This window comes from Ursus arctos, unplaced genomic scaffold (genome assembly GCF_023065955.2).
Source record: "Ursus arctos isolate Adak ecotype North America unplaced genomic scaffold, UrsArc2.0 scaffold_18, whole genome shotgun sequence".
Classification (NCBI taxonomy): Eukaryota; Metazoa; Chordata; class Mammalia; order Carnivora; family Ursidae; genus Ursus; species Ursus arctos.
Window position 1 is genome coordinate 48,831,428 of NW_026622852.1, and position 26,352 is coordinate 48,857,779.

Below are 26,352 nucleotides of genomic sequence, written 5' to 3' on the forward strand. Positions count from 1 at the left end.
GTCTCTACGAATTGGGGCTGATCATGACAAGAGGCCAGGAGAACTGAAATATCAGCTCCTAGAGTGAATACAGGTACAGAGGAGCAGAAGGGGAAGAAGACAAAGGAGAGAGAATGATGGAGGGGAAGTGGTGGTCCCCTCCCTGTTTACAGAGGGGAGGGCCTAGTGATGGATGGGGAGGATGGCATATCACAGACACTCACTGCCCCCAGCCTATATATCCTGTGCCACCAATTAAGGAAGGGCACAGGGATAGAAGCCGGGTAGTGTGGTCAATTTCTAAGGATTGGGGAGGTGAGTAGAGAGGAGGATATTGTGTGTGTGTGTGTGTGTGTGTGTGTGTGTGTGTGTGTGCATGCGTTGCGGGAGAGGCAGCAATGGAGATCATCCATTTTCTTTCCATTTGGTAAACAAATGACTTCTCCAATCTTGCCTTCAAGGATATGCTCAATTCTTACCTCCTCCAATAGCTTACACTGACTTCTCCAGTCCAACTGATCTCTTCCCTGGACCCTATTATAACACGAAAAGCACAATTTGCATTTGTATGACTATCATGTTGCCTTTCTATGTACCAGGGGTGTTTTCTTTCATCCCCATTGAGATCCAAGATTCTCACTGGCAAGGTCCATTTATTCCCCTTTTTTTCCCAATATAGTCTGGCTACACAGATACATATCTGTGATTGATCTAATAATTAAATACTAACACATGGAAGGGTTTTATCTGAACAGATAACAAGAACTATGAGGGATGGGGAAAGCAAGCAGAGTGAACCAAACCGCTGTTTCAGACTTCTTCCTTCTAGGACTCTCTGACAAGCCAGAGGAGCAACCTCTCCTATTTGGTGTCTTCCTGGGCATGTACCTGGTCACCATGACAGGGAACCTGCTCATCATCCTGGCCATCAGCTCTGACCCACACCTTCATACTCCCATGTACTTCTTCCTGGCCAACCTATCATTAACTGATGCCTGCTTCACTTCTGCTTCAATCCCCAAAATGCTGGCCAACATTCATACTCAGAGTCAGACCATCTCCTATTCGGGGTGCCTTACACAGCTGTATTTTCTCCTTATGTTTGGTGGCCTTGACAACTGCCTGCTGGCTGTGATGGCATATGACCGCTATGTGGCCATCTGCCAGCCACTTCATTACAGCACAGCTATGAGTCCCCAGTTCTGTGTACTAATGCTGGCCATGTGCTGGGTGCTAACCAACTGCCCTGCATTGATGCACACACTGCTGCTGACCTGTGTGGACTTCTGTGCCCACAAGGCCATCCCTCACTTTTACTGTGATCCCAGTGCTCTACTGAAGCTTGCCTGCTCAGATACCCGCATTAATGAGCTGATGATTATCACCATGGGCCTAATGTTCCTCACTGCTCCCCTCATGCTGATTGTCCTCTCCTATGTCCGCATTTCCTGGGCTGTGTTTGGCATCTCATCTCCTGGAGGGAGGTGGAAAGCCTTCTCTACCTGTGGTTCCCACCTCACAGTGGTGCTGCTCTTCTATGGGTCTCTGATGGGTGTTTATTTACTTCCTCCATCAACTCATTCTGCAGAGAGAGAAAGTAGGGCTGCCATTCTCTACATGGTGATTATCCCCATGCTAAACCCATTCATCTATAGCTTGAGGAACAGAGACATGAAAGAGGCCTTGGGTAAACTATTTGGTAATGGAAAAATGTTCTTCTTACCATGAGAGTGATGCCTGATCCTGGTATTCCGATCGACTGCTGCCCTCATCAATTCAGTGATTCCACCACTCTGATTTTTAAAGGAAGATTATCATATAACTCCATGTTAGGGGTGTAACAAAAAGGGTATTTCCACTCCTTTACTTGGCTCTAGAATGATATGTTTTGTCTCAGTTTCTCTCTGGATCCCAGTGAAGCATCCAAATGGCAGGACACCATTTCCCCCTCCTCACCTCTAAAACCAGATTATTAGCCAGAGTGGACTAAAGGATATGATTCATGCTCTGGAGCCAAGTAACCCTGCCCTTGAGTACTATGGCATGAGGTGAAGGGATGAGAATACAAACATGTACTGAGTATCTACAGGGTTCCTCATTGTTCATCACATCAGTTCTCTGAGGTAGGATTGTGAAAAGTGTGAGTCAGAATGTAAATAATTTCCCCAAACCAGGTAAACTTGATTCTAATGCCCATCTTTTTTCGACCATACCACATTGTGGAGATCATGAAAAATATTGAGTGATTGTGATAGGAGATAAAGAATTTAATAAATATTTTACAGTATTTCCTTAATATTTCATTTCTTTAACTTAAGAACACTCCTTTCTGTTTTTCTAGGTGAAACAGAGAAAATACTTATGTGTGCCTATGTGTGCTTATTTTGTATTAAGGACATGACTCATCCTCTGGGTTCTTTCATAAAATATTCAAAATACAGATACAAAACCATAAATCAAGCACGCTAGAAATTTTAAAGCAATGACTGAGGAAAGGTAGTCTGGTGGAAATGGGTGTTCTGCGAAGGCACAAGTTTAATAGAGGTTATTTTTTTGCAGTGGGATTACAGGTTACTATTTTTTTATATCTAAATGATTTGAAACATCTAGATAAAAATGTTCCAAATATTGATATTTTTAGAGCCAGGAAATGAGATTTGAGGGTTGGCACAAAAAATATTCCAATGATTAGCAAGTCACTCCTGAGAGATAAAGAAGAACTTAAAAACAGTGCTCTCCAAAGTTTCAAGGTCAAGTTCATCCTGGATCAAGTTTTAATTGTTTTCAAAGATTTGTTAATTTATTTTAGAGAGAGTGAATGAGCAAGGGAGGGGCAGAGGGAGAGGGAGAGAGAGAATCTTAAGCAGACATCGCACTGAGCATGGGGCCCAATGCCCCCTGGATCAAGTTTTTAAGGAGGGTGTGTGGGGCACCTGGGTGGCCCAGTCTGTTGAGCATCCAATTCTTGGTTTTGGCTGGGGTGAGGATCTCAGGGTCATGAGATGGAGCCCCACATCAGGCTCCCTGCTCAGTGTGGAGTCTGCTTAATCCTCTCTCCCTCTCCCTCTGCCCTTCCACCCCATTTTCTCTCTCTCTAAAATAAATAAATCTTTTTAAAAAGGAGGATGTGACTTTTTGATGTCTTGCATGATAGATCTTGCTTTGAAAGGAAGAAGATGATAAAGGAAGAAGATTACACCTGTGTGCATTTCCCTTTGGCCATCATCCCTTCTCCCCTCTGTTCTTTCTTCTTGGATAGAAGAGGTGGGAATAATGTGACAGCCAGGCAAATCAGACTAGACCATCCTGGCCTTGAAGTAGGTTACTTGGCCCTGACCACAGCAATCTACAACTGCAATTTCCAGTAAGAAAGCAAAGTTCAAAAGAGCAAGCTTTGTGGTTGTCAGTAATATCCCTCTTTTGCTGAACCAATTTCCTTTGTGTAATATCCCTACCTCTGCTCTCCAGTCATCCAGGTACACCATACTGTTTACCATCTATTCAGTCTGCTCTCTGCCCTGTATTAATAGACTACCCTAGATCAAACTCCCATTCCTGAAGCACTGAGCCAAATATGATTATCTCCTTTAAAAGACATGCACTCAATTTGTAAGGTTCAATCTTCCATAAGACCACTTTTGAAGGTGATCTTTTTAAACTAAATGGATCTCAAATGGATAGGATATTTCTGAAGATATTTCTGAGTCCAGAAATTTTAGGTGCAGGAATATAGCTAAATATGGGGTGGGTATACCTTATCGGTTTCTCCTTTTCCCATGTTCTCAAGTACAGCTGCCCCTTATAGACTCAGAAAATAAAGGGGGATATTGTTTAGGCAGAGCAAATGAATTGGAAAAGAAGCCTGCATATATATTGTAAATAAGGACTCCATAAATTAAATATTCACTGGTGCTTTACTTTTTCCCCAGAAGTTACAAATACTTCATCTATCATTTTAATCAAACTTTAATATGTGTTCCTTAAGGAAAGTATTTCTTTTGTATACAAAAATTTAGAGACTTTAATGTCATATCCATGAATTCCACTATATCCTGTGGGATATAGAGAGCTAATTACAACTAATAAAATTCTAAGAACAGAAATAGTCCTTCATATAGTGCAGGATAATAATGGAAAGACTTTTGGAAATAACACCACCCTAAATTTATATTTTAAAATACTTTTAGATATTATAATTGGGTTTTTAAATGACAATAATTGATGCTGTATAAAAGCAGATAAGGGAGATACTCTCAAGCGCTACTGAGAGTATAGACTGGCATAGATTTCCAGGAAATAAGTTCATAATATATATTATGAGCACAAAAATATTTGTACCTTATGACCTACTCTTTCACTTACAGGAGTTGATCAAGGTAATAGCATTCTTACCAATTCTTAACAATATTGTTAAGAACATATATGATGAACTAATGATGTACTATACAGTGGTTAACTGAACATAATAAAAAAAGAATTTATGTATAATGATGTTACTCCTAAGAGAAACATAAACCACCCAAATTTCAACCACAGCAGCCCGGTTAATTAAATTATGCTATGTCAGTATGATGGAGTACTGTGTGGGCTTTCCAATTATTTGATAACACATTTTTAACACAGAATAATGTAAAGAGAAAATTCATTATTACTGAATTCATTATGAAGTTATTCTTTATTATTCATAATACTTGGCTAAAAAAACCTTGAGAACACCAAAATATTAAAAGTGGCTATCCCAAGATGATGGAATTATGTATACTGTCATTCACTTTCTTCAACATCCACTTTCAATTTGTATTTTCCACAAAAAAATGTTACTTTGATAATCATAAATTGAAATATTTTGTAAAATTTTAAGTCAATAGCCAATACCTATACTTTGGTAACCTGGAGTTTGCTGTGGAGATAAAATTAATGTTTCTTAAAACAAACAAACAAACAAACAAAAAAACAAATAATTTTTCTTTTGTTTAAGAGAGAATTGCTAGAAAATTCCAGGCTTTCAATGAATAGATGCTAGATGAAGTTATTATATACAAATCTTCCTTGACTTACGATGGGGTTATGTCCTGATAAGCCCACTGTAAGTTGAAAATATACTAAGTTGAAAATTCATTTAATACACCTAACCTACTGAACGTTGTAGTTTAGCCCAGCCTACCTTAAACATGCTCAGAACACTTAGTCTACAGTTGGACAAAATCATCTAACACAAAGTCTATCTTATGACAAAGTGGTTTTTTATACTAATTTTTTATTATGTTATGTTAGTCACAATACAGTATATCCTTAGTTTCTGATGTAATGTTCCAGGATTCATTATTTGCATATAACACCCAGTACACCATGCAATATGTGCCCTCCTTAATACCCATCACTGGCCTATCCCAATCCCCCACCCCCCTCCCCTCTGAAGCCCTCAGTTTGTTTCCCAGAGTCCACAGTCTCTCATGGTTCATTCCCCCTTCTGTTTACCCTCCCTTCATTCTTCCCTTCCTTCTCCTACCAATCTTCCTATTTCTTATGTTCCATAAATGAGTGAAACCATATGATAACTGTCTTTCTCTGCTTGACTTATTTCACTTAGCATAATCTCCTCCAGTCCTGTCCATGTTGCTGCAAATGTTGTGTAATCGTTCTTTCTGATGGCTGAGTAATATTTCATTAAACATCTCATGTACTTTATTGAATAGTATACTGAAAACGAAAAAGAAAGGTGGTGTGGGACAGAGTGGTTCCAAGTGTATCGGTTGTTTACTCTACTGATCACGTGGCTGACTGGCAGCTGCTGTGGCTGGCATCACACGAGAGCCTCATGATATGTGCCACATATTGCTAGCCCAGGAAAAGATCAAAATTCAAAGTACTGTTTGTGCTGCATGCATATCACTTTTGCACCAGGTACAGTCAAAAAATCATTAAGTTGAACCACCAACCATCTGTATTCTGCTACAAGGGAAAGAAGCAGAGGGCTTTTTAAAGAAAATGAAGTATTTAAAAAAATAAAAGTAATTATTCCATCTGTATTAGAAATCAGTTGTGATGTTTTCATTTGGCACTGAAAGAGTTTTTTGTCTATGCACACAAGCATGAGGGGCCTGACATCATAATTATTCCAGGGTTAAGTCTACATTTCATTAATCTATTTTATTAATCAAGGTTCTGGGTAGCAAAAAGAAACCACCATTGTTATATTTTAAGGGTATCTTAATTTTTATTTTTTATTTATTTTTTTATAATAATTTTTATTATATTATGTTAGTCACCATACAGTACATCCCTAGATTTTGATGTAAAGTTCCATGATTGATTACTTGCATATAACACCCAGTGCAACATGCAATACGTGCCCTCCTTAATATCCATCATTGAAATTCTGCTATAGAAAAAAAAAATGCTCCATTAATATGATAGTAGAAAAGGCACACACTGACACACACACACACACACACACACACAAACTCAAATGCCCTTAATCTCATTTCAATATTCCAAATTTCACATAAGTGCATCTATTCAATAGAACTAAACTCACACCCAGGACCTGACCTGCAGAGGAGTCTGGGAAAAGTATTACTATCTTCTTTCCAGCTTTTGAAATATAGAAAGGTACAGCAGAACAAGGTCAGAATGGATGGAGAGTGCCAACCGATTATTTCTCAAACATTTATTAATAAAGATACTGAATAAGTTTTCACTTTCCCTAAATTGATATGTCTGATCTACAGTAATTTAAGTTCTCCTTTTGTCAAGGCAGAGGAACAATAGTACTGAGGTATTTAGTATGGTCTGGATCTTTTAGGGCACACGGATTGGTGCTGAAGATCATAAAATGCCAAGAGCACGCAAGGAAAATATGGAAAAGGAATTCCCAGGAAAAGGGTAAATATTTCCATGGCCAAACTAATGATCATGCTCTAAGTCTGCTGATAAAAGTATATAAGATGCTCAACATTATTAGTCACAGGGAAATGTAAATCAAAACCACACTGAGGGGGCGCCTGGGTAGCTCAGTTGCTTAAGCATCCGACTCTTGATTTCAGCTTGGGTCATAATCTCAGGGTCGTGAGATCAAGCCCTGCATTGAGCCCGCTTAAGATTCTCTCCCTCTGCTTCCCCCAACTCTCTCTCACTCTCTCTCTCTCAAAACAAAGCAAAACAAAAAAACCACACTGAGATTTCACTCTACATCCACTAAGATAACTAAAATAAATAAGACACACAGTAGCAAGTGTTGATGAGAATGTGGGGAAACTAGAACACTAACTTTGCTGATGGGAAGGTGAAATGGTGCTGGCACTTAGAAACTAGTTTGAAAACTAATTCAGCTTCTCCAAAACTAAACATAGATTTGCCACATGACCCAGCAATCCCACACTTACATATTTATTCAAAAGAATTGAACACATGTCCATACAAAAACGTGCACATTCACGTTCATAGTAGCACTCTTTAAAATAGCCAAAAAGTAGAAACAACTCAAATGTCATTTATCAACTGAAATTTGAATAAACAAAATGTGGAACATCCATACAGTGGAATATTATTCAACAATAAAAAGGAATGAAGTACCGATTCATGCCACAACATGAACAGATGTTGAAAACATTAAGCAAAATTCAAGTCGATCAAAAAAGACCTCCTATTATATTACTCCATTTATATGAAATGTCCAGAATAGGAAAATCCACAGAGAGAGAAGGTGGATTGGTGGTTCCCAAGGGCTGGGGGCAAAGGGGAGTAAGGACTGACAGCTAGGGGTGCAATAATACACAATTTATAATTGTATAAACATTAAGAAGCACATATGGATAAATTTAACAAAATAAATGTATACCAGTACATTAAAAACTCCAAAACATTCATGAGTGAAATCAAAGCAGACTCAAATACATAAAGAGATGTACCTTGCACATGGATTGAACGACTTATTATCATTATGGTGCTATGTTCCCCTCAATGATCTATAGATACGGTATAATCGAAGTCAAACCATCAGCAGACTACTTTCAGAAGCTAATGCTCAATTTCATATGGAAATGAAAGCCAAACGACTTAAAGCCAACTTAAATAGCCAAAACAACTTAAAAATGAAAAGCCTGGCAGACATATTCTGCTTAATTTCAACACTTTTTATAAATCCATAGCAATGACAATAATAATTGCACAAAAAATAGGAATAGAGATCAATGGAACAGAATGAACAACCCTGAAATAAACCAATGCATATATGATCAATATTTTACAAATGTGCCAACATAATTCAATGTGGAAAGGATATTGTTTCAACAAATGGTGCCAGCATGATTCAATATCAATATATGTATATTTTTTTCAACATATATTAAATGAACATAGACTCTTATGTTGCAACACATACAAAATGTAGCTAGAAATGGGTCAAATGTGTAAGAACTGTCACTAAAACCATTCGAAGAAAACACTGGACAACATCTTGTAAACATGGGGTAGGGGAAAATTTCTTAAATAGGACACAAAAGGCTGGAAAAATTTGTAATATGGACTTCTTCAAAATAAAATATATATGCTCTTCAAAAGAAACTCTTAATAAAATGAAAAGAACAAGCCTCAGACTGGCAGAAAATATTTGCAAAACGTATTTGTTACAAAGACTGGAATCCAGAATACATACAAAGGAGAAGCAACCCAATTATTTTAAAAAGTACGTGCAAAAGAATTGAACAGATATTGTACAAAAGAAAATACATAGCAAATCAGCATGTGTAAAGACACTCCACATTGATAGTCATTAGACAAATGGAAATGCAAGCCGCTAGAATATGCAGCGACGAACCCACTAGAATGGCTAGAGTTCCAATGACTGACAACAGCTGGTGGCGTTAGGATGTTGGAAAGTGGAACTGTCCTACATTGCCTCTAGTAATGCAGACTGCAGAGCCATTCTGGGCAATAGTGTGGCAGCTTCTCACAAAGTTAAACATACACTTGACCCAACACTTCCACTCCTAAGTACTCACGCAAGAGAAACGAAAACGTCACACAAAGATTTGTTTGTGTGGCTATCCAGGTACACACATGGGGCAAAGGTGACTTTGCAGGGAGTGAAAGTGATATGCAGTGAAGAAAGGATGGCCTTTCCAACAAATGGTGCTGGAGGAACTGTGTGTTTCTACAGAAGAAGGACGAATTATAACTCGCAGTATTAAAAAAATTACCTCCAGGGGGATGATAATAGATCTAACTATAAAAGGTAAAAGACAAGCTCTTTGGAAAGAACAGAATATTTTTATGTATTTAGCCAGATTAACATAAAACACTAAAAGTACACATCATCAAGGAACAAATAGATTAACTGAACTATATTATATTGAGGATTTCTTTTTCATCAAAATATATAATTTATACCATTTAGATAGTGGCAAGGCAACACACAGAGTAGAAGATTCTCTCTCTCCCTCTCTTTCTCTCTCCCTATTTATCTATCCATCTATCTTCAACAAATAAATCAAATTCAGAATATATGAACGATCCTTCAAATCAACAAAAGAAAGAAAATGCAATAGAAAAATGAGCACGTGACTTGAATAGCTACTTCACACAAGAAGATACCCAAATAAAAAATGCACATAGTATAAGGTGTTCAAATTCAGTTGATATAAAAGAAACACAAATTGAAAACCACAATAAGATACTATTACACACCCGCTAGCATTGCAAACATTTAAAAGACTAACAATCTGAGTCTTGCAGATGTAGAACTAAAACCTTCTTAGGCTACAAATGGGGTATGTATTGGTATAAACCCTCTGGAGTACCATCGGGCAGCACCTGCAAATGTACTCCCCACGCCACAGCATTGCCATTCCTAAGTATGCACTCCAGAGAACTGCATATATATGTTTCTCAAAAGACACTTAAAATTTTATCCACAGCAGCCCAATTCATAATAGTCCCAAACTGGAAAAAACCTAAGTGCCCATCTATATTATATTGGGTTAAAAATTGTGGTCTAATCACATAATGGAATTCAAAACAAAACCAGAATAAATAAACCAAATATACACCAAATGTTTGATGAATCTCACAAATAAAATGGTGAACAAATCATCCAAAACTGATAAATTGTCTACATTAAAATCAAGAATTTCTGGTCGACACAAGACACCCTGGTTGCACTTTATAAGGAGCATAACACACAGAGAAGGGTTAGAATATTGGCCAAGATAATTGGGCCACGAGAATCTCAAGTTCAGATGAAAAAAACAGATGCCTGGACATTTTACCCAAGCTTTCTTCTGAGTTACAGATTTCAGTGACTAGAGTGGCAATATCAAGCCCAGAGAAGTGCCCCCCAAGGTGATAGACAAGGGGAACACCCTCTGAGAGTGTACAGGTAGAACAGGAATCCCACTTGAAAACAGCGGTGACCCCCCTCTCCTTAGGGATTCAGACACAATTAGTCCTCTGTTCCCTCTAATGAGAAGGCTGGAGCCTCCAAACCTGGTAAATATTCCCAGTGTGGGCCCCGTCAGGCCCTCTCAGTTCCATTTACTGTGACTGCAAAAATCTACCCCTTGGCTGCCTACCACACTTGATTTCATTTCCATTCCATAAGGGGCACAGGCTGAGTCTCTAGATGGGGCTGTGATGTGAATTTGCATCATCCAAGGAGAAAGTGTGTAGGCCACAGAACCCCACTGCTCAGTAACGTGTGAGATAGGTTGAGATCGGCTGGGAAAGTGCTGAATTAGAGTTCAGACCAGAGTTCAAGTCTGAGCTTTACTACTTACCAGCCACTTCGTCTGGGACAAATTCCTTCACCTCAGTTTCCTTATCTGAAAAACAGAGAGCGCATCCGATAAGACAGTGAAAATACGAGGTAAGTAAAGCCATTTTCCATTTTAGCACAGTGTGCCTGGCAGATAACAGACAACACTCATTAACTCGTTGTGCTATTGTGATCACTGAGTCATTTTGTAATTAACCCACAGCTAATAGTGGGCCCCGGGCAGGATCGACACCCAGGTCCTGAGTGCTAAGTCATAATGCCCCCTGTTCTGGGGGAGAAAAGACTCTAGAAAATGAGATTACACTGGAAAATCAGGAGCCAGCTGCTCTGTGTCTTTCTGGAATGCCACGCCTCCTGACTGCTCTCTTTGCATCTGTTCCAATGTTCCCTCCGCAGATGCATCTCGGTTTCTGTTCCTCTGTAACAAAGGTTTACACTAGGCCCTGATGGCCAGGATGCTGCTGCTTTTCCTTATTCTACAGGAACTTCAATTTCTACTGTACTTATGTCTTCAGATCCCAAAACTAACTAGCTAAACTCTGTACCACTAACTCCAAGTTTGGAAAAAACAACCCGACTGACTCAGCTTGATTCAGTAGACTCTGTGGTTCAATCACCCGTGGCCAGAGAGCCCAGCTCACAAGTTTGGCAACTCTTCTTGCTCACTGTTCTCTGGCCACACGGGTCCTCCCGTGCCCACCAGGCCCTTTACCGCCTTAGGACTGTCACAGGTGCTGGGAAGTTTACTATCCTACTGTTCTTTCTTCTGCTCCTGATAGAGCTAATTACTACTTCAGGTCCCCAGTTTATTTAACTTTCTCAAAGAAATTTCCCCTGACCTCTAATCTAAGTTAGGTCCTCCAATTATACTTTCTTGGTAATACTACCATACCTCTCCTTTTCAGTACTAATCAGAGTTTCTGACTATATGTTCACTTGTTAAATTGCTCATTGTCAGTCTCTCCAATTAGCCTGCAAGCCCAGGGACTGTGCCTGTTCTGATTAATCTTAAATACTCAGTGCCTCCCTTCCCCTATGGTTCTTCGTGCTATTCCTTGTGCTCCACATATGAGTGAAACCATATGATTATTGTCTTTCCTTGCTTGACTTATTTCACTTAGCATAATCCCCTCCAGTTCCATCCATGTCGATGCAAATGGTGGGTATTCATCCTTTCTGATGGCTGAGTAATACTCCATTGTATATATAAACCACATCTGCTTTATCCATCTGTCTGTTGAAGGGCATCTCGGCTCCTTCCACAGTTTGGCTATTGTGGACATTGCTGTGAACACTGGGGTGCATGTGCCCCCTCTTCTCACTACATCTGTATCTTTGGGGTGAGAAATCAGAGAGGGAGACAAACCATGAGAGACTCTGGACTCTGGGAACCAAACTGAGGATTATAGAAGGGTGGGGGTGGGGGGAATGGGGTAATCAGGAGATGGGGATTAAGGAGGGCATGTGTGGTGATGAGTATGGGGTGTTATACACAACTAATGAACTGTTGAACACTACATCAAAAACAAATGATGTACTAGATGCTAGCTAATTGGACATGATAATAAAAAAATATATCCAGTGCCCACAGGTATTTCTAGCATAAGGTAGGCAATCACTAGATATCTGAATAGACGAAAAATTACAAACACAGCTCCCTAGACCCACTGTAGAGGCATTCTAAAGGGTGGATCAGCTCCACGTGGTTACATTCCCAACGTATTGGAAAATACCCAAAGTAGTCCCAAAGTTGACAAATATCTATAGTACCCAAGAGACAATAAAAATCTGCCTATCTTAGGATGCAGAATTGCATAATGGACTGACTTCCAGGTTTGGCAGAAGAGGGATCTTATTAGCTGTGTGATCTTAGGCTGATCAGTTAGCCTCTATGAGCTCTGTTTCCTGATCTGAAAAATGTGAGGTAAATACATTTAGCACATGGGTGGTGTGGATTAAATTATACTAATCATTGGTACAGAGTAGATACATCATAAATGGATTTTATTTATAAATTTTTGCAAATGGGCCCTAAAAGCCTTTCCCCCTTCATTCACTCCCCTACTGGGACTAACAGAGTTATCCATGTCTCTGGCACCTCTCCTCCTGGACTTCTTATGTTTCCAGGACATTCCAAGGCTTCTGCCATTTAAGAAATAGTCTAGACACATAGACCAATGGAACAGAACAGAGAACCCAGAAATGGACCCTCAGCTCTTTGGGCAACTAATCTTTGATAAAGCAGGAAAAAACATACGGTGTAAAAAAGACAGTCTCTTCAATAAATGGTGCTGGGAAAATTGGACAGCTACATGCAAAAGAATGAAACTAGACCACTATCTCACACCATACACAAAGATAAACTCCAAATGGATGAAAGACCTCGATGTGAGACAGGAATCCATCAAAATCCTAGAGGAGAACATAGGCAGCAACCTCTACGACATCGGCCACAGCAAGTTTTTTCATGACACATCTCCAAAGGCAAGAGAAACAAAAGATAAAATGAACTTGTGGGACTTCATCAAGATAAAAAGTTTCTGCACAGCCAAGGAAACAGTCAAAAAAACTAAGAGGCAGCCCACGGAATGGGAGAATATATTTGCAAATGATGCTAGAGATAAGACTGGTATCCAAGATCTACAAAGAACTTCTCAAACTCAATACGTGAGAAACAAATTATAAAATGGGCAGAAGATATGAGCAGACACTTTTCCAATGAAGACATGCAAATGGCTAACAGACACATGAGAAAATGTTCAAAATCATTAGCCATCAGGGAAATTCAAATCAAAACCACACTTAGATATCACCTTACGCCAGTTAGAATGGCAAAAATTGACAAGGCAAGAAACAACATTGCTGGAGAGGATGTGGAGAAAGGGGATCCCTCCTACATTGTTGGTGGGAAAGCAAATTGGTACAGCCACTCTGGAAAACAGTGTGGAGGTCCCTTAAAAAATTAAAATTTGAGCTATCCTATGACCCAGCCATTGCATTACTGGGTATTTACCCCAAAGATACAGACGTGGTGAAGAGAAGGGCCATAGGCACCCCAATGTTCATAGCAGCATTGTCCACAATAGCTAAATCTTGGAAGGAACTAAGATGCCCTTCAACAGATGACTGGATTAAGAAGTTGTGGTCCATATATACAATGGAATATTACTCAGCTATCAGAAAGAATGAGTTCTCAACATTTGCTGCAACATGGACAGCACTGGAGGAGATAATTCTAAGTGAAATAAGTCAAGCAGAGAAAGACAATTATCATATGATTTCTCTCATCTATGGAACATAAGAACAAGGAAGATCGGTAGGGGAAGAAAGGGATAAAGAAAGGGGGGGTAATCAGAAGGGGGAGTGAAGCATGGGAGACTATGGACTATGAAAAACAAACTGAGGGCTTCAGAGGGGAGGGGGTGCGGGAATGGGATAAGCTGATGATAGGTAGAACGCTGGGTGTTCTATGCAACTAATGAATCATCGAACTTTTCATCAGAAACCAGGGATGTACTGTATGGTGACTAAGATAATATAATAAAAAACATTAAAATAAAAAAAGGAAATAGTCTAGAGATCATTTCTGTAATCCCTTTAGTTGTACAGCGTTTTTTTGTTTTTTTATAATAATTTATTTTGTTATGTTAGTCACCATATAGTACATCCCTAGTTTTTGATGCAATGTTCCATGATTCATTACTTGCGTATAACACCCAGTGCACCATGCAATACGTGCCCTCCTTGCTACCCATCACCAGTCTATCCCAATCCCCCATCCCCTCCCCTCTGAAGCACTCAGTTTTTTTCCCAGACTCCATAGTCTCTCACAGTTCATTTCCCCTTCTGTTTACACACCCCCTTCATTCTTCCCTTGCTTCTCCTACCAATCTTCCTACTTCTCAAATTCAATACACAGGAAAAAAATAATCAGATCAAAAAATGGGAAGATATGAACAGACAGTTTTCCAATGAAGACATACAAGTGGCTGACAGACACATGAAAAAATGTTCAAAATCATTAGCCATCAGGGAAATTCATATCAAAATCACACTGAGATACCACCTTATGCCAGTCAGAATGGCAAAAATGGACAAGGCAGGAAACAACAAATGTTGGAGAGGATGTGGAGATGGGGGATCCCTCTTACACTGTTGGTGGGAATGCAAGTTGGTACAGCCACTTTGGAAAACAGTGTGGAGGTCCCTTAAAAAGTTAAAAATGGAGGTACCCTATCATCCAGCAATTGCACTACTGGGTATTTACCCCAAAGATACAGACGTAGTGAAGAGAAGGGCCACATGCACCCCAATGTTCATAGCAGCATTGTCCACAATAGCTAAATTGTGGAAGGAGCCAAGATGCCCTTCAACAGATGACTGGATTAAGAAGATGTGGTCCATATATACAATGGAATATTAGCCATCAAAAAGAATGATTTCACAACATTTGCAGCAACATGGATGGGACTGGAGGAGATTATGCTAAGCGAAATAAGTCAAGCAGAGAAATACAATTATCATATAGTTGTACAGTTTTTAAACAGCCCCTGTAGGTAAAGGAAATCACCTTAATTCTTTCCTGTTCACTTCATACAGCTTTACTATCTGTACCTCTAAGGTGCAGGTGCAGCTGGGGAAGTGAAAGGCCATTTACTAGAGCCCAGATCCTCCACTTGTGTTCCTTGTGCAAGGTCCCTAAATTCTCTAAAATGGAGCCCAAGTCCATCCACTTCACTCTATCTCCCCAGCTACCTTGCTGGGTCCTGCATGTGCTTCCTTACTGGCCTCCCTGTTCGTCTTCTGGCCCTACAGCACTTCTCTTCACAGCAGCAGAATGCTCTTTCCATACCTGAGGTCAGATCATGGCCGTCTGCTGCTTAAACACCCCCCATGCCCACGGCTCTCTGATGATCTCTGAGAATCTGCACTCCATGGCCATTCCCTAACCTGCCCACCTCCTCACCCATCTGTCTGCACTCGCTTTTTTTTTTTTTTTTTTTGCTCACCACACTTGACCCTAATTGCCTTCTTCCTACTTCTGCAGATGTATGTGCTCCTCCCCATGTTTGCACTTACTGTTCTTTGCAACTGAAACACTCTTCCATGAAATTCTTTGCTTGGCTGGTCCCTTCTTACCCATTGCTCCATAGTCAGCCCTTTGCTGACCACAATATTTAAAGTCATATGCTAGTCATTGCTTCATTTTGTTTTCACTTTAGCAACCTATTCTTGTTTATTTAAGTGTTTGTTACATGGCTTCTATGACTAGAATCCTATCTACATGAGGCCAGGAACCCTGCTGTATTTGTTCGATTGTTTCTCTGGTACTTGAGAGCAGAGACTGACACATAGTAAGTACTGGCTGAATGTGGAATGAATAAATGAATTAGTTCTGGGCGCCTTATCAGAGGCAGATTGGTAAAGAGGTTATGATCACAGACTCTAAAGTCGGAATTGCCAGATTTAAACTTTACCTCCATCACTTTCTAGGTGACTCAGTTCCTCCATCAATAAAATGGGCATAACAATGACCATCTCACAGTGTGCTTTCAGATTGCAATGAAATAATCCATCTTTATTTTATGTCTTTGATTCCATGTAGACAATTCCAGGACAGGAAACATTTTTGAAGTGTCATCCTCCATTTTTTTCCTTAATTACATCAGTGACATGAAACCAGGAAACCACACAGTAAGTGTCTCTGAATTTCTCCTCCTGGGCCTGTCTGAGCAGCAGGAACAGCAACCCCTCCTCCTTGGAATCTTCCTGAGCATATACCTGGTCACTGTGCTGGGCAATATTGTCATCATCCTGGCCATTGTCTCTGATCCACACCTCCACACCCCCATGTACTTCTTCCTGGCCAACTTCTCCCTCACTGACCTGTGTTTAGCATCTACCACAGTCCCCAGGATGCTGGTGAACATCCAGGCAAATAGGAAAACCATCACCTACACTGGATGCCTATCTCAGATCTACTTCTTCCTATGGTTCATTGGTCTAGATGTTTTCCTCCTGGCAGCGATGGCATATGACCGGCTTGTGGCTATCTGCCATCCCCTTCACTACACCTTGGTCATGACTCCCAGATGCTGTATTCTGCTATTGGTCATATCCCTAATTCTCACTCAATCATACTCTCTGACCCACACCATTCTCCTTGCTCAGTTATCCTTCTGCACTGACAACATCATCCCCCACTTCTTTTGTGAACTTGTCCCCCTGTTGAAGCTCTCCTGTTCCAATACTTATGTCAACCAGTGTGTGCTAATATACTGGGGAGGGGCATTAACCATCCTGATCCCCTTGCTAATTATCGTTTCTTATGTCCGCATTATGGCTGCCATTGTGAGAGTCCCATCAGCAAGTGGGAAGTGGAAGGCCTTCTCCACCTGCAGCTCCCATCTCTCAGCAGTTTGCTTGTTCTATGTGTCTGCTATTGGGGTGTACTTCATTCCCTCCTCTGCTAAGTCAGCCAGCAAAGACAGGATTGCAGCAGTGATGTATGCTGTGGTGACCCCCATGCTGAATCCATTCATCTATAGCCTGAGAAACAAAGACATGAAGAGTGCCTTGGGGAGACTCCTGAGTGGAAGAGTGCTGTGAGCTCCATGAAGCCAAGGACATCTTTCTGGGAATTCAGGGGATATCAACTAACAGAGTTATCTTGGTGCCTATCCAAATCCTCCATCTGCCTCCCTATAGCAAATTAAGTTACCTCAGTGAGCCACAATTTCCCTAATTATAATAGGAGGTAATAAAATATTCTCTATCATGCCAACTGTACTAAAATTTAAAAATTTAAAAATATATTCTCTATTATGCAGTGTTTCTGGAAGAATCAGGAAAAAAACATGTAAATTTTCTCCTTCTGGGTCTTATGCTTAGATCTTCATTTTTGTTTAGCAATATTCAATATATTCCTTTGAGGTAAATAACTGCATTATACAGAAGAGAAAACAATGACTCAAAAAAAAGTTTAAATTACTTATATGAAATTACACAGTTATTAAGTGGTAGAGCCTGAATTTGAACCCAGGTATCTGGTTCCAAAATGCATACCCTTAATGGTTACACTATGCCTAAATGGATATGAAATCCACAAATTTCTCTCAATTACTAGTTTGCTTTCTTGCTTCCCTCACAGTGTTCACATACACAGTTCCAGTCAGCAACTTCTCTCTCAATACTACCAAATGACTTGAGGATGGGGCAAGGCAAATCAGAAGCTAGGATAAGAGGAAACACCTTCAGAGATCCTCATACTTCCCCAAGGGAGCAGGTCCTCTGCTTGAGCATACATCTCTAGTTAGATATTCTGAGAGAGAAAGGTACTTGGACCACACTATTTTGGGCTCCCGCCAAGTTTCTTTTATGAGACCATCATTCTTTAGTACAATGCCAACAACCTATGTTCGGATATATTTTTACATATAACTATATCAATTTCATTATTGCATCTCCCCTGGGGATGCTGCTAAGGATCTACGCTAACAACCTGCAGAGGATTTTTCAATAACCCTCAGGAAAAGTCTTGGAAACTTCAGGACACTCCATCAGTTTCTTCCCTGCATAATTATGACTCTGAAATCTCACTCACTGACAAACTCAGATTTTTTCAATAATTTTTTAAGTGAAAATAAGACTTACACTGGAATCACAAATACCTGGTTTATGTATCAGTTCCACTATTCACTTCTTCAATGACTGCTAGCTAGTTACCAATGCCTCCATTTCCAAATATAAACAAGTGAATAGTAATAGTAACTATAGTAACTATCATCTAAGGCTGTTGTGAGAAATCAAAAAGATAACACATGTAAAGTGCTTAGCACAGTGTTTGACACTTAGGCTGCAATCTTGAAGTTCTGCTTAAAACACAAATCATACGTAATTTTCTCTCATCCTTCTGGATAGATAAGCCAGGAGGACTTCCCTGAGGAGGTAACATTTGTGATGGGTTTTGAAGTATGGGTATGTTATTGCAAAACAGAAAAGAAGTTTCCAAGGCAGGAGGAACAGAATACAGAAAAGCACAAATTTATGTCAAGACAGGAAATGAAAAGCTACTGTTCTACAGGTGTGTCGACATGGGGATGTAACATTCCTGATCTCGGAGTGTCCAATCATTTCCTGATGTAATCAGTTTTACAATGTACACAGACTGGGTACTGCCACCTAAAATGTTCCCTGGCCATTACTCACCGGTCAGTGTACGCATATGATTCGCCTGATCCCTCAAACCCTAGCAAGCAAGAAGGGTGGTGAAATCAACATCTAGCTAGACTTCAGGCAGCAGCAAAAGTCAGGGATTTGCTGCTTCTATTATAACCCGGGTTGGCATCACTAGAAGGCATGGGTAGTAGCAGACAATTGAAATAGCACATACTATTCAAGGAGAAGGTAGCTCAGAGCCATGAGATAGCCTTAATACTGAGACATTTCCCCAATATCTTTTGAAAGCTGGAGGCTAATTTTCTGGTACCAGAGATTCATTCACTAGGAAAAGCCACCCATTTCCAGAAGTTGCCTCACCCAGTGGATGGACTGCTGACTACAGACATGTGAGTGAGCCTACCCAAAACCACTAAAAGAATTAACCAGCTGAGCCAAATCTGAAATGTTAACCCAAAGAAATGTAAACTAAGTAAATGGTGGCTGTTGTGGTGTAAACACTAACTTGGGGCTTGTTTGTTATGCAGCACTTGATAATTGATAAGGATCTGTTCTGAGGTGGATGATGCACAAGACGACAGTCACCTTCTACAAAATGTCTGCCTCCCTCATTTTCTCTGGACCAGTAACTTGGAACAGACTTCAGCACAGCCCCAACATACATTCCTGTCTACAGGAATATTTACCTGATTCTTCCAAAGGGGAGCAGGATTTAGCTAACACATATCACCAATCAATGAAGGAATAATAATGGCTGGACAAAGAAGTTATGAAACATTAGGCTCTCATGGGAGGACTCTCCTATGACTCAGGAAACAGGAGCATCTGGTACAAGTTCTCATACACTGCTGGCATCATTGATGGGCTCAGACATGATGGCACTTACAGTAAATGGAACGCAGATGGCCAAGTACTGAGGAAGAGGTCAGAATGTCAGGGATTCTGTGGCCGTGTTAGAATGGATTTATCATAGGAGACCAGAGTATTTACCAGGCAACTATGTTCAGGAGACAATTCTTTCACTAAAGCAATAAAGAATACACTAGTGAGGAGGACAACAGAATCACTGAGAACTTGACTAGGGGCTGTCTTCCCTGGACAGAACTGATAGAAAATGCTAACATTGAGCTTGGTTCCTTGGTGTCAATAGGGATAAAATTATTCTGGAGTAGCAGAGGCCCAGGTGGCAGCACTTAACCATCAGAAGCAATGTGAATCAAAATACCAGACATCAAAATGCATGGCAAAGTCAGATCTCCCATAGGGATTTGTTGAAGTAGCTAATAAACCACTGTGTTTCTAGGGCTGAAATAGAGGGGAAGCCAAGGACGATATTACTTAAATTATATAACCAAAAAATTTAAAAATGGTAAAAAGCTGATGTTAGCTTTTACAATAAAAAAAAATCATAATCCCTCACCCAGTTTTAAGACTTGAGTCAGGGTGTAAGGGTGCAGCAGCAAGCCATCATACAATGGAAATGCTCCATTTGGGATTAGGCTCAAGCAGGTCCAGAGAACACAAGCAACAGGGATGGTCAGCACAGATCCCCACGCTCTGCACCTTGGTTTCGGTTTGTTTTCACTCAGCTCACAACATTGGTCTGCTGGGGTGGAAAACACTTGAACCTAGTTCATGGATAAAATCATGATACATTGTAATGAACTGAAAATGGATGGATGTATACTGCCCGAATGTACAAGGCCATATACCACCCCACCCGGGAGTGATTCTAAGGAAGAGTAACAAGGAAAAATCCAGTGGGCAGAGCATCCACTTGCTAATCTTTTTTGAACAGGGGTAGAAGCACAAAGATAAGAAAATAAGCAGATTCTCTGGAGGTGATGAATGCCTCACCCTGATAATATTGTTAGTATAAGTGAAAGTCATGCATAAAGGTAAACTAAGTATTACTCAAAGATAAAACTGTACATAGTATGTAGCAGGTCCAGAAGGGCTTTTATAGAAAGGTAGTGAATTATAGCAGAAAAGAATAAAAAATTGAATAAGATACAAAAGGATTCAACCAGGGTTAGGTATTCAGGAACTTCCTGGTGCTGTCATCATGCTCCATCCCTCGCTGATTTTTACCTTGATAGGGTAAATAATGAACTGGGTATTCATAACTTATTTCATCTGCCCTTTTGCTGCCACGAGGGATGCCCCATAACAGTATTGTCAAACCTGGTTGCCTAGAACTACCTGTTTTCTTTTGTTTTGTTGTTATAAAAAATACTAGGACCTTTTCTCTAGAGAGTTCTAAAGCTCTAGGAAATACTAATCTACAGCTAGAATTTAAAAGCATTGACAATGACAGCTGCAAGGAACAGAACTGGCCAAGAGACTTTATGGAAACAGAACTGGGGAAAAAAAGCCAGGACCCGTATTTAGAGAGACCACTACGAAACATTTCCAAGGTTGGGCTGGCATGGCTCCACCAATTAGCATGCCCACTATCGTAAACAGCCTGTCCCTGCGGAATCCTCAGTTTTCTTTCTTCACCAGTTCAAGTGAACTGATACACTGAGGCTCAACAAAATGTCACATCATGGGTAAGACTCTACCTGATCACTGTTAAGCAGGTTACTTTTCTTTCTTCTCTGCTCCAACATTTGTCAGGGCAACTATCACCATCTGACTTGATCAAGGCTAAATTGAACACATGTCGGTCCCTACCATGTATAGGCATGGACAATATCGCACTCATTTTTGCATTTTACAGTGCATAGCACAGTGCCTGGCATATGGCAGGCATCAGTGTATACATACTAGCTTAATGTGAATATGCCTCTTGCCACAAACATTAGCCCCAAAAAGCAAGACGTTAAAGTGTGTATGAGTTTGGACTCCCGAGTCAGACTAGAAATAACTTTAATCCTTTGTTCCCTACTTACTAGCTATAGGCTCCATCTGTAAAAAGTAATAATCATAGTATTTAACCCAAGATCATTAAAATTGAAGAACTAAATGGCATAATCCATTTAGAGAGTTAAGAACATAGAATAAAACAGATATTAAGCTTTATAGAGAAATCACGGTGATTGGACTTGTATTATAGTTAATTGCATATACGTGCAGCTGCATACCATGTTCAATTCTATAAGGTGAATTACATAAAGGCATGGAATCAATGCCTCCTCAGCCAGAGACAGTATCTGGCAAATGGAAATTAATTAGTTCTGGTTGAATCATAGGTTAAAAATATACACACATTAGGATAACAGCAAACAAAAGAAGTTCGAATTGACCTTGCCCCTGTGCAGCTTAGATCACCCTACCCAACACCAGGGAACTATTCACGTTTATAAGGCAGCACAAGTTCTTCATGAACCACAGTGATCCCATACATTGTTAGGTTTGAAGTTTAAGAGAATGATTCTAGATCACTTTTTTTAAACCTAAGCAAATGTGATAGGGGATGGTGTTGCTTCATAAACACGTGGGTTCTCCAGAGTGCAACTTCAAAAATACGGATATAGGATCAAAGTCCCTGAGAAGAAAATGTATGAACTCCCAAAAGCTTCTGCAGTGCATTCTTCATATCATTGTTCCTGAGGCTGTAAATGAAGGGGTTCAGCATAGGAGTCACGACGGTGTAAAATACGGCTGCAACCCTGTCCTTACCCCCGGAGTGTGATGAAGGGGGAAACAGATAGACACCAATTGCTGTGCCATAAAACAGGAAGACAACAGTGAGGTGGGACCCACAGGTGGAGAAGGCCTTCTGCCTGCCAGAGGCAGATGGGACCCTGAGGATGGTGGAGATGATGTGTGCATATGACAGAATGATCAGAGAGAGGGGACCAGTGAGTATCATGGAGCCCACTGTGAACAGGGCTGTCTGGTTGGTGCTGGTGTCTGAGCAGGACAGCTGCAGCAGAGGGACCACATCACAGAAGAAGTGATGGATGCTGTTGCCTGCGCAGAAAGAAAGCCTAGCCATAAGCAGGGTGTGCAGGAGGGCAGCGAGGTTGGTGAGAACCCAGCATGCCGCCAGAAGGAGCACACACACAAGGGGACTCATGAGCGTGGAGTAGTGGAGAGGCCTGCAGATGGCCACATAGCGGTCATAGGCCATCACCCCCAAGAGGAAGTCGTCCAGTGCTCCAAATGTCATGAAGAAGTGCATCTGGGCCAAACACCCTCCATATGGTATAGTCTGCCTTTGTGTCTGGATGTTCACCAGCATCTTAGGGACTGTGGTGGAAGAAAAGCAGGCATCAGCAAAAGAGAGGTTGGCCAGGAAGAAGTACATGGGGGTGTGGAGGTGTGGGTCAAAGCCAATGGCCAGGATGATGAGCAGGTTCCCCATGACAGTGACCAGGTACATGCCCACAAATATGCCAAATAGGAGAGGTTGCTGCTCTGGCCTCTCAGAAAGACCCAAGAGGAGGAATTCAATGACGCTGGACTGGTTGATTCTGTCCATGCCACTGCTCCTTCTGGAGGGAGAGAAAAAACAAGTTAAATAGTATAAAAAAAAAAGAAATTGGTACTTCTAGCCTTCTCTAAAAGAAACACCCCTCACCCAACTCCCATATGACTACATTCCAAGTCCCTGGACCTTCCCTCCACGGTCTGCATTGCTCCCTACTCCTCAATCCACCTAAGGAAGGAGAGCAAGCAGGCAGAGATGTTAAAATGCAAAAGCACGGTGACAGGTAGCTGTTGGAGAGAGAAGTTTCAGGATACATCCATCACTGCTATATGTTCACTAAGATCTACATCCCTGGCTTCCAGGGCCTAGGCCCATCTAATCTGCAAGAAGTAAGAGCTGCCACTTTGAACTCTAAGCACTACACAGTGCAGCATCTAATTGAAAACCCATACATTTTATTACATACACTTCACCAATGAGTTCCTGAAATTCAGTGAAATTAAGTCACTTGCCTAATATCCCAAAGAAGGTAGTGAATACAGCATGGGGGTCCGAAGCCATTTCTCATGCCATTCAACACCCTGAATCAAGGCCACCTCCACTTAACCTCTTCCTCTGTAGGAGGCCGACGTAGGTTACTTTCTCTCTAAGGAAGTAGTTTCCACTGCCAATCCCAGCATGAGCTGAGAGACAGGAGGCAGGGACTCTCACTGGGATCTTTTGTGGGTATCAGAGGGAAAACATAACCCTGCCTTTTTCTTGGAGCACTCACCACAGGTATCTGGCCCAGACAGCATTCACCATCAAAGGAAACCCCCCTGCACCTGTTCTCTGTTTGGTCTCTCAGGACCTTGCTTTAGGCATGCAGGTTCTTCTTAGCCTATAGCAAATGAGAAGGCAGAGGCCCCAGGACCGCTGGCTACACTGGGCCAGCCAGAAAGCAGCAGCCCAGACTGCAGTGGTGGAGCTTGGATGCACTTCCTGCACATGGTCACAGAAGTATTTCTAGGTTCTGTGCCCCGGGGACTGTGATTCTCCAGGCTGATCCCCAGAGACAAAAGTGAAGTAATTGCTCTGACTGCATACTTTGACTCCCTGGGCCAGCACTCACCAAGGAGCATGGGCAGAGGGAATACATGGCACATCAGTGGTTTTGCATTTGATAAGTTTTGTCCCCAGGAATATCTGCGCATCTCTATTCCTAGTGTGGTGGCTGCTCTGGGGAATCTCCTGGGAAGGCTGGTAACTGTGGCAGAAGGGGCTCAGAACAGGAGGTGGGATATGGCAAACGTGGATTCCAAACCAGGCCAAAAGGTATCCTGGCCCTGCTATCCTGGGGTGAGTTGTTTGCGCTCTATGAGACTTCTTCAGGTTTCAAGTTCCTGCTAAGAGGGTGATTAGCTTATTAGACTGCTGACTCCCAGCTACCAAAATAATCCTTGAGAAACTGAGGTGAGCAAAAAATCTAGATAATCACAATAAGAATATTAAAAAGTAAGAGACCCATGGGACTAAGGAAGACGGCTATGGACCTGGAATATGGTGTGGGGGCAGAAGGCTGTGTGGAGACTCGCCATAGCGAAGAGGTCTGTTGCTTCTCTGTGAGAGGATATTGGGAAAAAGTGAATTCAAGTCTGCTCTCACCTCTCTCCACCTCTGCCTGGAGTATTTAGATGACAGAGGTTTGGACTTCTCCACAAAAGTCCTTCTGGATAGTGAATTGAGGAAAGTAGACACTTAGTGACTAGCCCATGTCATTCACTCTCATCTCTTTCTACCAAATACTCAGTGTTGCGGTATTACTATAAGAAGACTGCTTTCTTCTCACTTCCGTTTGATCCTTGTTGTTTGAAAGTAAAGACGTGACAGAAAAAGCGGGTAAATGGAATGCTAAAAGGCAGGAGGAAATAACTGTGGTTGATGATAAATGCTGCCTTCCCACTTAGCGCTCATCCTGCTGTCTCCTTAAGCTCTCAGGACAGACGGCTTTTAGGCCATAAGAACTAGGAAGATCGGTAGGGGAAGAAAGGGATAAAGAAAGGGGGGGTAATCAGAAGGGGGAATGAAGCATGAGAATATGGACTCTGAGGAACAAACAGGGCTTCAGAGGGGAGGGGGGTGGGGGAATGGGATAGGCTGGTGATGGGTAGTGGAGGGCACGTACTGCGTGGTGCACTGGGTGTTATACGCAACTAATGAATCATCGAGCCTTACATCGGAAACCGGGGATGTACTGTATGGTGACTAACATAATATAATAAAAAATCATTAAAAAAAAATAAATAAATAAAGAACTCTGGAAATATGAAAAAAAAAACAGGGATGTACTGTATGGTGACTAACATAATATAATAAAAAATATTATTATAAAAAAGTCTACTGAATAAAAAAACAAGTCTATACACTATGCTATGTTCATCACAAATATAGCTACCAACTGTCCCATTACATTGCTAATATAATACAATTAGCTATATTCTTTGTTCTCCTTTTTCTTCCTGTGACTATCATTCCATAACTGGGGGACTGTAGCTCCTTCTCCCCTTCACCCATTTGTCCCACTCTTCATCACCTTGATAATGTTTCATGACAGATGGTAGTTACACCTACTGTGAGCATATAATAACTTTTAATCAGAGAGGGAGAGAAACAATGAGAGACTTTTAACTCTGGGATACAGAGGGTTGCTGCAGGGGGAGTTGGTGGGGGAATGGGGTAACTAGATGAGGGATATTAAGGAGGGCTGGTGAGGTGATGAGCACTGGGTGTTATGTACTACTGATAATTTATTGAACACTACATCAGAAATTAATGATGTACTATATGTTGGCTAACTGAACTTAAAACAAAGGATATTGGTAACTTCTAATAAAATTTCCACATTTCAGGTTTTGAGAAAAAAAAAGAATTCCATTATGTGATTATACCACAATTTTTAACCCAATATAATATAGATGGGCACTTAGTTTTTTTCCAGTTTGGGACTATTATGAATTGGGCTGCTGTGGATATTCTTGTGTCTTTTGAGAAACATATATATGCA

At 40.9% G+C, this 26,352-nt stretch overlaps 3 protein-coding genes across 3 annotated transcripts; 2 read left to right on the plus strand and 1 right to left on the minus strand.

Moving 5' to 3' along the window:
- Positions 1-711: 711 nt before the first annotated feature.
- Positions 712-1,707, plus strand: LOC113266612 (olfactory receptor 1N2). The gene has a single exon (XM_026514345.3). It carries the CDS (start codon positions 754-756, stop codon positions 1,705-1,707), a length of 954 nt encoding a protein of 317 aa, XP_026370130.3. The 5' UTR covers positions 712-753.
- A 14,719-nt stretch (positions 1,708-16,426) lies between these two features.
- LOC113266269 (olfactory receptor 1G1-like) lies at positions 16,427-17,362 on the plus strand. The gene has a single exon (XM_026513733.3). It carries the CDS (start codon positions 16,427-16,429, stop codon positions 17,360-17,362), a length of 936 nt encoding a protein of 311 aa, XP_026369518.2.
- Positions 17,363-22,412: 5,050 nt separating this feature from the next.
- Positions 22,413-23,360, minus strand: LOC113266613 (olfactory receptor 1N2-like). Its single transcript, XM_026514346.4, has one exon. The coding sequence runs from the start codon at positions 23,358-23,360 to the stop codon at positions 22,413-22,415; it is 948 nt and encodes a 315-aa protein (XP_026370131.1).
- Positions 23,361-26,352: the final 2,992 nt, after the last annotated feature.